The sequence below is a fragment of the Cupressus sempervirens genome, chromosome 10 (genome assembly GCF_028749045.1).
Source record: "Cupressus sempervirens isolate cs-2001-9-10 chromosome 10, ASM2874904v1, whole genome shotgun sequence".
Taxonomy (NCBI): Eukaryota; Viridiplantae; Streptophyta; class Pinopsida; order Cupressales; family Cupressaceae; genus Cupressus; species Cupressus sempervirens.
Genome location: NC_143127.1, coordinates 195,221,403 through 195,235,487, shown reverse-complemented (window position 1 = coordinate 195,235,487; position 14,085 = coordinate 195,221,403). Strand labels below are relative to the sequence as shown.

Below are 14,085 nucleotides of genomic sequence, written 5' to 3'. Positions count from 1 at the left end.
AATTTGTGAATTGGCACGCTCACTCACAAAATTGACTTGCTTTTGAAGTAGACTATGGTAACACATTTAGGATTTTTCCACCGACATGAAATGTTGTATAAATAGAGTTGTAAATCGAATTGTGTTAAGTGTTGTGATGAATTTGTTAGCATGAATGCTAATGATATCACTATGTGGGGAGTATATTAGCACTGTTGAAGACATAATTCAGAGCTTATGTGTTGCATTCATGACAGTGTTCGTCTTGATGTCAACATACTTGTTTTTCTATGAAAACTAACAAAGTTATAGAGGAAGAAATGTTTAGCGCAGTTCAAGGATTGAATGTCAACTTATGCACACTTGAGGATATGTTCATCAGTATGTCTAGATGCCACAGCAACAAGCACGTACGAAAATATGAAGACTAGTTTGAGTTATGAAGGATTTGCTAAAGGCAACTTTCAGACAACATTCCTGGACAGCGAATATTAATGTTTTGATTTCATCTCCTCACAAGGATGGAATTGGCTTAAGTGGACTTAGATAGAGGTGGAAGACATGACAGAGATGCCTTGGTCAAAAGGGCATAATAGGATGATCAAAGTATGCAAATTTATGAAGACTGTGAGCCGAGATCTTGTTAATAATCTTGAATAAGTGTATAATTATAATGAAACATGTATTGTAATATCTTAAGAGTGTCCTATATTATTATTGTAAACTAGGAAAGTCTCAAGGCCAACTCAATAACTTGTTTAGGACTTGGTATAAAGGAAAGAACATTTCCTTGTAGTAGAGTGTGAATGTGAATGTGAATTGTATGATCAGTGAGATCACTTTTTGCTATGTGAACTTGAGAGAGATATCTAGTGCGGATAGTTATTGTGTAAGCAAACTTGAATGTGAATATCTTTTAATCAGAGTAGAGAATGATGAGGACTGATGTGTTGTGAGCTTCAAAGGAACTGTATTGGCAAAGGAGTTGTTGTTTAGTCAATTCAGAGATCTTGGACATGCTTATCCATAAAATTGTCTAGTGAAGATTGCTTCTAAGGCTATTAGGACAGTGGGTTCAATTGTCCTCCTTTCAACTCATAACAAAGTTGGCACAACTCCTAACAGCAATTCAAAGTCTCCTAACATGGACTCATATGTACTTAATTAACTCCTAACAGCAATTCAAAGTCTCCTAACATGGACTCATATGTACTTAATTAACTCCTAACAGGGTCTATCATTTCACAAAGAACTTTTATATTAGTACATCATCTTGTGGGCATCATTCCCACCAGGGTTTTCCCTCTGAACAAGGGTTCCCTAATTAATATATCTGGTCTTATTGTGCATGGTTATCTTTCTATTGTTTACATGTTTCAAAATTAATAAAAATATTAAGAGTTGTTTTAAGCACATAACTGATTCACCCCCCACCCCCCCTCTCAATTATCTTGGTGGACTTTACTTCCTAACAAAATTGTGATGCATTAAGGTGTTAGGGCAGAAGTGTGTGTTATGGAAGCAATCTAGAGCAATGCAATTGAGCAAAGTCGCATTGGATCTGTCAAGCGGTTAATGCTAATATCATATCACTTTACTTATTGAATCTTGAAAGATTGGGATACTCAATCCCTTAGTTGGGTCACTCATAACAGGATGAGCAAAGCCCTAATAGGTGTGAAGAAAAAATCCTCTAACAAGGTGACTCTCAAAAAGAGTTTCAAACCCCTTAATTGGGTAGATCCAAGTAGGTCTTTTTATTATAGCTTTTAATCGGTCTATAGATAATCTTAACAAGGTATGCCCCTAATAGGGTGATGTAATACTCCTAACACGGGAAAAACTTATTACTGCAATAGGACTTGTGGGTACTAATTTCCACTGTGTTTTTTTCCCTCTGACGAAGTTTCCACAAGAAAAATCTTGGTGCTTTTATGTTACATTTTGTGGATGTTTGAGTTACTTTGCTTTTATGTTATAGTTTATATTGCATGTTGGTTATTGTGGAAGTTAATTTTAAAAGCTTATAGAACTTCGGTTGCATTAATTCACACCCCCCCCAATGGCTTATAGCATTGACATATCTTTGACCACGCTGTTGATACTATTGATAGCTTGATTATGACTACTCATTTCAACTCTGATAAGAGACACTAAGTTGTCACTATATGAATTGATACTATCATGGTGCTCAGACGATATTCCCTTTGATCGGGATAGATCAACAATACTTGGACAGATATGTATACCAATTAATGATTATCATTTAATGATGTTGGTATTTTTTAACGATATTGTTTAATCGATTGTAAGCTTTCTATTATGGCTACTGAGCCATTGGTAGTTTGTTTTCTATTACCAATCGTTGTGCATGTTATGCCTCATTGTTTGTCATTCCCTAATTTGGGGCGTAGACATTAACATCCCCGACATTGTTCCTTGTATACATGTCATCAAAGTTGTTCTTTAGCATTGTAGACATTGCTTGGTTCTATACATAACTTCTTCTATTCAATGATGGTGTCGACAAGAGCCCTTGTTCATGGAGAATAGATATTAATAAACTAGTTTACTAATTAATATCTATTAGTTAATATTTATTTAATAATTATTTAATCAACAATCAATATATCTATGTATATGTTGCAAATTAAAAACTCCTAAATGTGGCTTGTACAATTGAATTTTGATGGGGCTTCTAGAGGAAACCCCGAAAAGCAAGGGCAAGATGCATTATTCATGCTTGGGATAGATCTCTATGTGCTAAGCTAGCCAAACCCTTAAAAAAAACCACTAATACCATAGCAGAAAGCAAGGCTCTAAAGAAGGCTTAATGCTAAGCTTAGAATTAGGAATCATGCATTTGGAAACTGAAGGGGATTCCCAAATCATCATCAATACTATCAAAACTAGAAGCACCCCTACTTAAAAAATTAATTCAATATTAGAATGAGCACTAAATTTGTTACATTCTTTTGTTGAAACAAAAGCCAAACACATATATAGAGAAGGCAACAAACTAGCGGATGAAATGGCAAACATAAGGGTTGATGGAAAACTCATTAAAGAAAACTCTCAATTACCCTCTGAGATTAGTAATTTTTGCATGACATAGCTTTAACTTTTACTACACTCTCTCTCACAACTTCTTCCCAAGAATCCAACCATATGTTTCTTAATGTGGTTTAGGAAGGTTACCAAGATATTTGACAATAGTGACATTTATCTTCATAACTCTCAAAGAAAATCCGTGGAGAATCAATTTCAAATACGTATGTGCTTAAAACAGTAACAATCCTTTACACAGGTAAACTAGCACATAATATCCAGTAGTTGTATTAACATCTAGATTGAAGCCTTAAAGTGGTAACAAGGTTTCCATGAGATCAAAGAAATAAAAACATTACAGTATCTTTGAAAGACGGTCAAGTTGCAGTGAGGAAGAATATAACAAACTTTACCTAAATTTCTGAGAAAATATAAAGCAAAAATGCATACTTAAAACCTACATTTAAACTTTTCAAACAATTTCAATCCAAAGCACAAACATAAATTCAAATTGAGACTTGCATTTAAACAGAGATTTATATTTAAACTAAATTTTTTTAACCACTTCAACAATTATGTATCATAGGTATCATTTATAATAGTATAAAGGTTCCAGTGGTACAAAAGTGGACCTTTATCTAAAATTTTACTTTCCTAATCAATCTAGAAATCATATTTCAAAATGATTTCTCTTTTTATCCAGATGTTATATATTGATTATTAAACTTATCTCTAGTATGGTATCTCACTAAAACTTGTACCATTTCAGGTTCTTCCACTGAGATTGATTGCAGCTCCTATACATGGACTATGTCGTTTCCACTTCCCCTTTTTACTAGCCTCCCTTCCCCGCACCATAAAATGTACATGGACTATGGATCATAAAACCATTGATCATGCTTCTCTCTTTCAATCTCACACCTCTGAATTTAAAAATGTACACTCCTTTCCACTAGAGCCCACTTATTCTCATTTTTTGCCTTCTCCCGAACAACCAATATAGGGCAGCATTCTATGTTAGTAGCTATTCCCAGATTCCCAACTAGAACACATATGCAATCAACAGGGTATGGTATCTCGTCTCTTCTATTGACATTATAAGCTACATTTTCTATTCCTCCCAACCATTCCTTTACAAATAGGGCAATATATAGTTCCACATTGTCTACCTTGTTAATTCTTGCCTTGAACAAGAGGGTTATGAAAATATCAATTACATCACTATTCGTGCAATAGGCATAATCATAATCAAAACCATCATCCCCTATGACAGCTTCTATTGTGAGCCGAGTTACATCGTCCATGGGATTCAGGATTTTGTTCCATCGCTTTGGAGTGATAATCCCTCGAAACATCATGGTGTGGTTCTTTGCTATATAAAATACTTTAGCATTACTCTCCATGGTTGGGAATAATTCTGCAAAGGAAGAATAGACTTTAGAAACCTGATGGTGAATGTCTTGTGAATGGCATGAGGACATTGTTTGATAGATTGTTTAATTTCTATCTTTACTAATGCTAAATATACCCACGATTACCATTCATGTCATTTAATAACTGTGATATCCCATGAATAAGGCACATCCTTTGATGATAGGCCTATCGAGCATCAAACACAATGATCACATCCAGCCTCTCTGATTATTGACGGCTGTTTGGGTTGTTTAACGAACATTTGAACCTTCCCTTTGCTTTCAGTTAGATTTGTATTCTAATGTAGTTGAAACATTATTGTATCTGTCACAGGCATTAAGCGAATTTCCTAAATTCCTTGAGCATGTATATTTGTAAATTTTGGTCAAAGTATTTATAATTATACAATTTTATATAGATAAAAGCATACACACACACACATTAGTGTATATATATACACACACACACACACACATACATATTTATATATATAATTATACAGTTTTATATAGATAAAAGCATACACACACACATTGGTATATGTATACACACACACATTGTATATATATACATATTTTTATATATAATTATACAATTTTATATAGATAAAAGCATACACACACACATTGGTGTGTATATATATATTAGTATTCTTTGGCTTTTTGCTTTAGGCTTTTTTCTTAGCATTTTTTATAGATAGCTCTAGAAATCTGATTATATTGTTGGCTTATACTTATGAATGTATGGTTTCCTATGAGTCATCTACTATGTCAAGGAAAAAGGTTTTATTTCTTTGTTACTAGATGGGTTGGTGTCCTTGGAAAACCCTTTGTTGTGCCTTCTTAATTACAACAATGGCGATAAGTTGAGCACACGTGTATATGTAAACAATCATATTAATTAAGTGTTATCTTCTAGTATTATTTATTTACAAGCTAGCCAAATGCCAGAAGGTTCTATATACCACACAGTAGCTTAATTGTTGTTGGTTTCAAACTTACAATCTAAAACAGCTTTTCTAGTAGACTGGGACTATCTCTATTTTATTATTTATATATATTGCACGTATGTTGTTTCTACTATCACCAATTAAGTAACTATTATTTTTGTTGACTATTCGATCAATCCTTGATCCCAATTGAAATGATGGGACTCTCTTATATATTTTAGTAATGAAGGGTTATAATTATTGAGACACTTCTAATGTTCTATTCGCTGATAGTTATCTTAAGGTGACTTTTCTTAAACTAAATCTAATTGTTATTCAATTAATCAACTATTTGACTAATCACTTATTAATCAATTCCTTGAACTATATCTCTGACCACATTGTCAATAATTGATGACAACTTGATTACTACTGCTCAATTCAACTCTTAAAAGGGATGCAAGTTGTCACCATCTTAATTGGTATTGACATGGTGCTCAAACAATATTACCTTTGGGTACTTGGACAATATGTATATCAATGAATGGTTATATTGATGATGTTGGTATTTATAATTAACAATATTGTTTAACTGATTGTAGACTTTGGCTTATTGTTGTGAAGTCATTTACAACTCATTTTCTATTTACCAATCGTTGTGCATGTTATGTCTCACTGGCTATCATTCCCTAATTTGGGATGTAGACATTAACATCCCTAACGTTGCTCCTTGTATACATATCACCAATGTTGGTCTCTAGGGTTGTAGATATTGCTTGGTTCTATACATATATTCTTCCATTCGGTGGTATTGTTGACAGGAGCCCTTGTCTGTGGGGTATAGATATTAATAAAATTATTTATTAATTAATAATTATTTATTTAAACATCAATATATGTATGTATATTATTTATTTATTTAAATAACTACTTATTATTTATTTAATAATACGTTGATGTTTTGATCCATATGATTAATATATTCCTTAAAATCAATTATTTAATTTATTTATTTATTAAATACTTATTAGAAAACAAGGGCTATCAAGTTATTAGTGTTTGAAAGATTTGATGCTTATATTATTAATGCTTGGATGATGAATTGATTTATTTAATAGATTGATTCATTCCTTGATTGATTGATTACTTGCAAATGAACCGATTTTCCCTTTATATCAATTTCTTGAAAGAGTCACCAACCTTCACAAATAATGAGTCGCTGCTCTTCATTGTTGCCCGTTTAAGAATAATAACTTCTTTCCAAATTGATTGCTTGATATTCCTTCATTCTCAATTGATTATTCGTTGCGGATTGCTGGTTTCTTCCAAAGAAAATATCTAACCTTTATATCGTGTTATTAAGCAAGTCACAGCCTTTCACAATTACCACCCTTTGAAAGAGTACCCTTGTACTTGATCACTATTTTGAACTCTTAAATTAACTTTAACTAAATCTCCGTTATTTTAGAAAATTACTACCCTTAGTATTCTTTAATTCAATCTCAATCAACTCCCTATTCATTTAAATGCCTTGGCTATCAGTATAAGAACTGTGATAATGAATTATACTAAGGCTGTGATCTCTTGTAATTGGTGGGGACATCACATAAAAAGACAATGAAAGGTCAACTTTCTATTGCAGACCACCTGCCCCTATATGGATTATTGGTCCCCATCAAGTTCTACATTGGGAGCAAGAACTAGATAATTGTGACAATCAAAGGCTGTATTTGAAAATATTATATTTGAATCACACAGATCTTGCCTTCTAGAGAGTTCACATATAAACTCATCTTTTAGAATTAAGGTTTTGTTCTTGTGATTAATGGCATCAATGTGCCTAAACATATTACACAAAGCGCTGCTCAATCGGACTAGAGACTTACAAGGACAAGTACATGTCATTGTGCGAGATAATTCTTAACAGATGGGATCAGCATATGAGTTCCCCCTCAACGTTACTGGATGCTGTCTGAATCCATCTTTGTTCTATAGCTCATTCTCTTGAGATGATGCAGAGATCACCAAGGGCATATACAAATGAAGAGATTGTTTCATGCTCCGTGGGAGCTGCATGCAAGGATGGGAGTGTTGCCTATATACAAGCTAGGCAAAGAGTTTTTTCCCTAATATATCTATTATAGAAGGAAAAACCATCTTCAAGCCAAGCAAAGTTCAACAAAAATGACAATTCATCTAAAATGTTTTTGAACTTGTTTCAGTTATAAAGCTTTGACTAAATAGTAAATGTTCATATCTTGACAAAATTTGTATTCTTTTAGCAAAATGGTGGAATTTTTTGGTCAAAAGACCAAAACTACTCAATGGGCTTTGATGCACCGTTAAGCTGGCCATGTGATTAATCTGCTTATAAGGATACTTGAAATGTGTTTGAAAATATTCTACCATTGGAGTAGTGGATGAATGATTCGATGTTTGTCCACCACAACCTCCATCTCCAATTAAAATTTATTGATATATTACAATTGTTGTCTACATTCATTGTCTAAATGTTAATTCCTATTTTTCTAGAAATAATTTTATGTTCATTGATATTGTATGAATTAAAATTGACAATGTCCAGTAGCTTTAAGGAAGAACAGCCAAATGACTTTAACAAGATCAATCCAAATTACAAATGGACCATAAATGATGACAAGCTAATAACCTCTAAATTGATAGGAGAGGTTATCCCTCTAGAGTTTCAATTGTGAGACCTCCAAGAGCCTAGCATAACATACTTTGCAGCATCGAGACTCATTGGCTCACTTCAGTTTTTGCTATTTCATACTTTGTACTCAGCACTAGTAGTTTATTTGTACTATATTTTCAGGTTTGAACTTCACAGATGAACCATATAGTTGTAGAATGTAACTATATTCCAATGCAGTACCATACATGCATTCTGTAATGTAATCAGCAATATCAAAATTAATGAAAAAATGACATATTTAAAATTAATAGTGTAAACTCTCATTTCCCTTTACTGTATATTTCTATGCAACTACACGACTTCAAACTTAATAAGTTGCTTTTTTTTCCAAATTTTCTCTATTTTTATCTGTGTTTTCTAGATTCCCAAATTTTGTAAAAAAACTTCATTTTTAGGTTATCTAATTACTGCCTCTATAAAAATTTATTGCCATGGGATTAACTGATTATTCAGCAGTTCACATAAATTTCGGCTTCTTTTACTCATATTGTCAATGTAAATAATATATTGCAGCTTCCCATCCCTCGTGATCCCTAAATCGAGAAACAAGGTTGTACCCAAAACTTGAAGAGAGAGTTGGAATGAACCATATAGAGCGGAGGTTGAAGCACTTAATTGTTGAGAATTTTACCAAGATTCCAATCCCCGCTGAGCCATTTTGCTCACAAGTTTTGTGCCTACACTCTCACTGAGCCATTGTGCTCACGGGGTTTCAACTTGTGGAGTGTTTGCCAGCTTATAAACTACCTATTACAGACCCAAAAAAAAAACTTTTCAAGTGAGACTACTAGTGATGATAACTTGTTGAAAGATATGGGGAACCTGCTTTTTTATATTTGAGTAAAATTTTATAGATTCTGCTAAACTCAAACATTGAATTCATATAGTACTAATCTCATAATTTATTTTTATCTTCTTCCTTGTTCTTGTGATCAAGTGGCATTGAACGTCTCGGTTTATTTTTCTTTTATTCCTTGTACTGAATGCTTCTACTATTTAAATAATACTCCACATGCTTAAAAAATGCGATTAATACACACTTCAGTGTATCACATAACGCATACCCATCAACAGATACATATTCATCTTGTTAAATCCATTGTTATAACGAGGTGGTTCCTGGTTTTGAAAAGATGCTGTCCGGGCTTATTACACATTAGACCTGTGCCCAACCTTACCTCACATAAGGGCATCTACAAGACTCAACTTCGCAGCGTTCACTCAGCTGAATCCCCAATATAAGTATAATCTAGTTGTAAATCGACATAGATCTCTCGTGTTCAAAAACTAAAAATAAAGCATCCCAAAAATCATAATTTCAAAGAAAGGAATTCGGGAATATGCTTAAACCCTAAACCCTAAAGCACTTAAACGAATACAAAAGCGTACCTTTTGGGGCGACTGAATATTTTCATGCATTGCATGACATCTTTTGGGAAAGACAGGATTGGAAGACACTTTAAATCCCCTGGACTGAATAAAACTTTTCCGTAATAGTCCTGTTAGACTCCTTGCCGAATACATCTTCTACAAAGACAAATAGTATTCTTGTAACAGAGTAAATACAGTCAGAAGCCTCGCTCCCTCTGAAATTCTTAAACCTAAAAGCCAGGAAATCCCACCGCAGAAAGAACTCGGGCACTCTTTGTAAACAGATACAGAGCTAAACAAGGTCGACGGTTCTAGAAGGGCTGTCTTAAATATAAAGAAGGTTAAAATACCATTAATTCCCTACCAATGGAATTTTGAGTGTCGAGCAAGTCTTTGCTTTTAAGGGGTTTGAAATTAGAGCAATCCATTTTCTTCTTGCTTAGATATTTTCCTCTTTTTACATCCTTCTATTGTATTTGAAGATTTCTATTCCTTTTATTATTATTAATAATTATTTTTATTCTTAGATAAATGTGTAAAATGAGTGAATGAATTTTAATTAACACATTATCAAATTCATTTTGATACTAGTTTTTTATGTAAGTCTTAACTAAGAAAATTGTCGTTTTATATAGTTCATTCAACTAATGACTTTCATATTTTTTTTTTTTTTTTTTACAATTTATAAAGTGAGTTTTCTATTATGAGACTTAATTAATAAGTTTGTCATTTTGTAAAGTCTTGTCTACTTGTATAGCTCATTCACGCTACCCACCTTCCCATGATTTTTTATTCTCACTATTTATAAAGGTGAAAGAGTATATGAAATATTTTGATCAAAAAAAGAGTTTATGAAATACATTTTTAAGTATTATTGAATTGTGCAATCTATTGATTTCATTAATAAAATTAGTTGTTTGTTCAAATTATTATTTTTCTTGACTTCAAATCTACAAGTATACTTTTAGCTTGAGTTAATTTATCATGTAAATTTGATAGTGCTTTTATATTCAAATTTGATCTTGGCCTTACATTGACTTAGGTTTAACTCATCATGATTGGTCACTTTTTATCTCAAAATATTCAAATCGTGTGTCTACAACAAGTATAAAGGAAATTGCCCCCCATATAATTATAATCATCAATAATCCCTAATTTGTTCATCAATATGACAACCTTGTTGTATATATTTGTCGTAGTAGATTAGCCCACAACTATTGTATATATTTTTTTATTAAAAAAGGTGTCTCGACCTTGGTCATAATGTTGTCAATATAGGAATTTAGTCATTGGTATAGAGTAGAAAAGCTCAATTTATGATCTTTTAATTTCATATTTTGCCCAAATATAAATCTTGGGTTGTTTGGCATCACTTCAAAGGATGCTCAATGCATAGATCTTATCAATCCATGCAATTAAAAAATGGCTGCTAAAAAGTCTCCATAATTAAAATATTCAATTGTTATGACGTTCAAGCTATGTTCTTTTAAACCCTAATGTGCCCTTTCAATTCTATTGTTGTTGCCTTGAGAAGAGAGGAAGCAAAAAGTTGAAGGTGGACATTTAGCAAGAAGTTGTTACAAGGAAGAGGGGTTTGGAGCCAAGTTTTAATGTTGATGAAATATTTTTTTTAAACATGATTAAGAGTAAATTGGGGATAAGATTGAATGAGTTGTGTTAACTTAACAAGAGAGAAGAAAAGGCATCAAAAATTAAATAATATAATTGCAAAGATATAGGTGCAACTTTAGAAATTTCCTTCCTAATGATGTTATGAATTGCATTGATGAGAGTAAACATAGATTAATCATTATGTTCCTTTTAAAGGGGTGCCCTCCAAATCATCTTTTATAAATTAGAAAAACTATATGGGGAAAACTTGGGTTAGTAAATTGAAGCCTTAAGGTGGTCAAGAAAGGGCTAAGTCCTTATATAAGGAATACATTCAAGCACAACATGTGAATTCTCGTACATGGGTAACACATTTTTATAGGACCATGCCACGGTGATACAAAGGAAGTTGATCAATGGATGGAACTTCAATGGGTTGACTAGCGAGTTACCACCCCGTCAGACTATTCAACACCTTCTTTTGCAGAAATCTCTCTTCATGATTCACAGTAGGGTGGGCACTCTACTAGGTGAGGTAATCATTTTTCTCTCCCTTCTCTCTCTTCTTGTTGTCATGCTAATAGAGATAGATCTTTAGGCTATGTTATTAATGATGTTGCTCTTGCATTTCTTATGTCATCATTTATGATCTTATGATAACTTTCTAAGTATGATATTAGTATGTGATATGTTTCTTCAACTAAGGTCTCTTTCACTAGTTGATTTGGGTTTTTGTTAGTACTAACCCTTTCTTGTGTCTTGGTCTTTTTAGATTTTGTTTCTTTTGTTTTTCTTTGCACCCTAGTTCATGGATGTGGAACTAAGACCTTTGGTCTTGGGGGTTTGTTCCCTTTGACTAAGTGATGTTCGATCTCATTGTGATTCGTTAGACTCCTATCTTCTTCTTCTCTTTACTATATTGTGAGTATGGGTTGACCCACACTCTCGCTAGAGTAGGGACTAAATTTATTATAGTACATTAGAAGCACCTCAATTTAATGAAGGTTTAGCACCTATTTAATGTGAGATCATCAATCTCCTTATATATTTTCTCCTTTCTTCCCTTTTTTGTCCTTTCTCTTAGGTGAAATTCAGGTAAAACCTAATAGATCCTCTTTAAAGCTTCTATTTTCATTGCATAAAGCTAAAGGTAGGATTTATTCACCTAGGTCCTCCCTTCCCTTCATTTAATTATTTGGAATCTACTGTATACACCAAAATAGTTGTATCACGAACTTTATGCTTGATTTCTAAGATCTGGGACCTATCTTGGGACCCCTAAGGGATCTTGGAGGTTATCGACCCTAATTGATAGGGATATAGTGTGTCCTTGTAAGGCCATAAAGGACACATTACATCCTAGATTGGCCTTGTATTGGATCCTCTATTTGGGTCTCATGTCTGGATAGCATTGGGGTGTTGATTCTTAGGTGGGTTGGCTTACAGGAGTTAGTTAATTTTGAGCCCTTTATAAACACCTTCATTTGCTCCATTTCATCATCATGACATCTCATCTCTCACATGTGTAAGAATCCAAGATCTCAAGTATTCAAGCATTCAAAGCCTTGAAGATGAAGGATTAATGCATTCAAGCTATTGAAGGAGTTTATGCTAGATCTTCTATAGTATTTTCAACATTCAAGGTCTCCCTTCATACATTCAAGATCCTTTTTTTCATCTTCTACATTCATCCTCTCGAGATTTACATTCATTAATAAGGTAGATGTCAAGCACATCCAATCATGAAGGTTTTGGTTTCACTTTGATTTCCTTTCTATGGTTTTTGAAGCTGAGTCAAGGCCATTGCCTCTACATACTTGATTACATTCCAAATTTAAGAGAATATTCATAGACATACATTTCTTCATATTAGATTTATCACTGCTACTTGCTACCATTCTATCTTCATTTAAAATCAAACCCCCCCCCCCCCCACCCCAACAAGCAACAACAAACAAAAATCCATTTATTTTGTAGGTTTTGAATCTTGAGTTGGTGAACAAGTTACAAATATGAATACCCTTTTCAACCCTCTTCAGAATTGTGAAATTAGAATCAAGATCAGGCACAGTTAATTATGTCCTTGCTTTAGAAGAAAGTCACCCTTGTTGCCTAAGGTTGACTTTGATCATCTAGTTCAGCCCTAACAAATCGTTAAATGATTTTTGGGTTTTGCCTATCTCACAATTTTTAATCCAGAAAGAGAGAATTAGTCCTTTCAAATGTCATTTGATAGCCCATTTCAAGCTCTTATTTGATTTAAGGTATGTTATTTTCCCCTTTTCCATTTCAATAGACTTCATCATCTTATCATATCTTTATATCTCAGCTCTAAATAGCATATCTTCTTGCTTAAACCCTCTCAAGGTGGAGGTGAGAGGAAAATAAATCTGATTTATTCACTCCTTTTGTATTAGGTTACATATTGGTACCTCCTTTTATATCAATCGAATCTAATTTAAGGGGTGAATCTTGGTCTTCCCCCTTTTAAATGTGTTACGGTGGTTGATTCCATTTTATCCCTATGCACTAAGTTATTTGTGACCAAGTGTGTTATTTACAAGCTTGGACATTAGACTTTCATCTTGAAGTACCTTAAAGATCATGAAACCTAATGTGGATGGACCTCTATTTTTTTACCTTTTATTTGGCCCTTTCTTGTAGAAAATAGTTTCATTAACTTGGAAGGGTTACCTAGTGCAAGAACAAATTTGATAAATTATCAAATTTAAGGGTACATCTTAGACTTTTCATGGAAATGGATTTAAATAACCAATTACCCAAAATATTTATCTTATTAGACTAGAGTTTGATTTTGTAATATTTCTTTGATGTAATGAAAAAAATTACTTGAAGTAATAGGCCACGTTGTAAGAGACTGGTGAATAGCACAAGAGAAACAAACAATATAATTGATTGGATCAAATAATAATGAATGGATAGTGAATCAACTAGAATCAATGATCAATGTGTACGACGTAGAAGTGCTTACCTATATGGGCAACCCATGATAAATAGGAGA

At 33.1% G+C, this 14,085-nt stretch overlaps 1 protein-coding gene across 2 annotated transcripts in view; it reads right to left on the bottom strand.

Moving 5' to 3' along the window:
* LOC149533312 (grpE protein homolog 2, mitochondrial-like) overlaps window positions 1-9,750 on the bottom strand; it is a 57,077-nt gene extending 47,327 nt beyond the window's left edge. For both annotated transcript variants that reach the window (XM_089803333.1, XM_089803334.1), the window contains exon 1: window positions 9,471-9,750. In XM_089803333.1, coding sequence (XP_089659459.1) covers window positions 9,471-9,605 — 135 coding nt within the window. In that variant the 5' untranslated portion in view covers window positions 9,606-9,750. The remainder of the gene's footprint in view (window positions 1-9,470) is intronic.
* Between the last annotated feature and the right edge of the window lie 4,335 nt (window positions 9,751-14,085).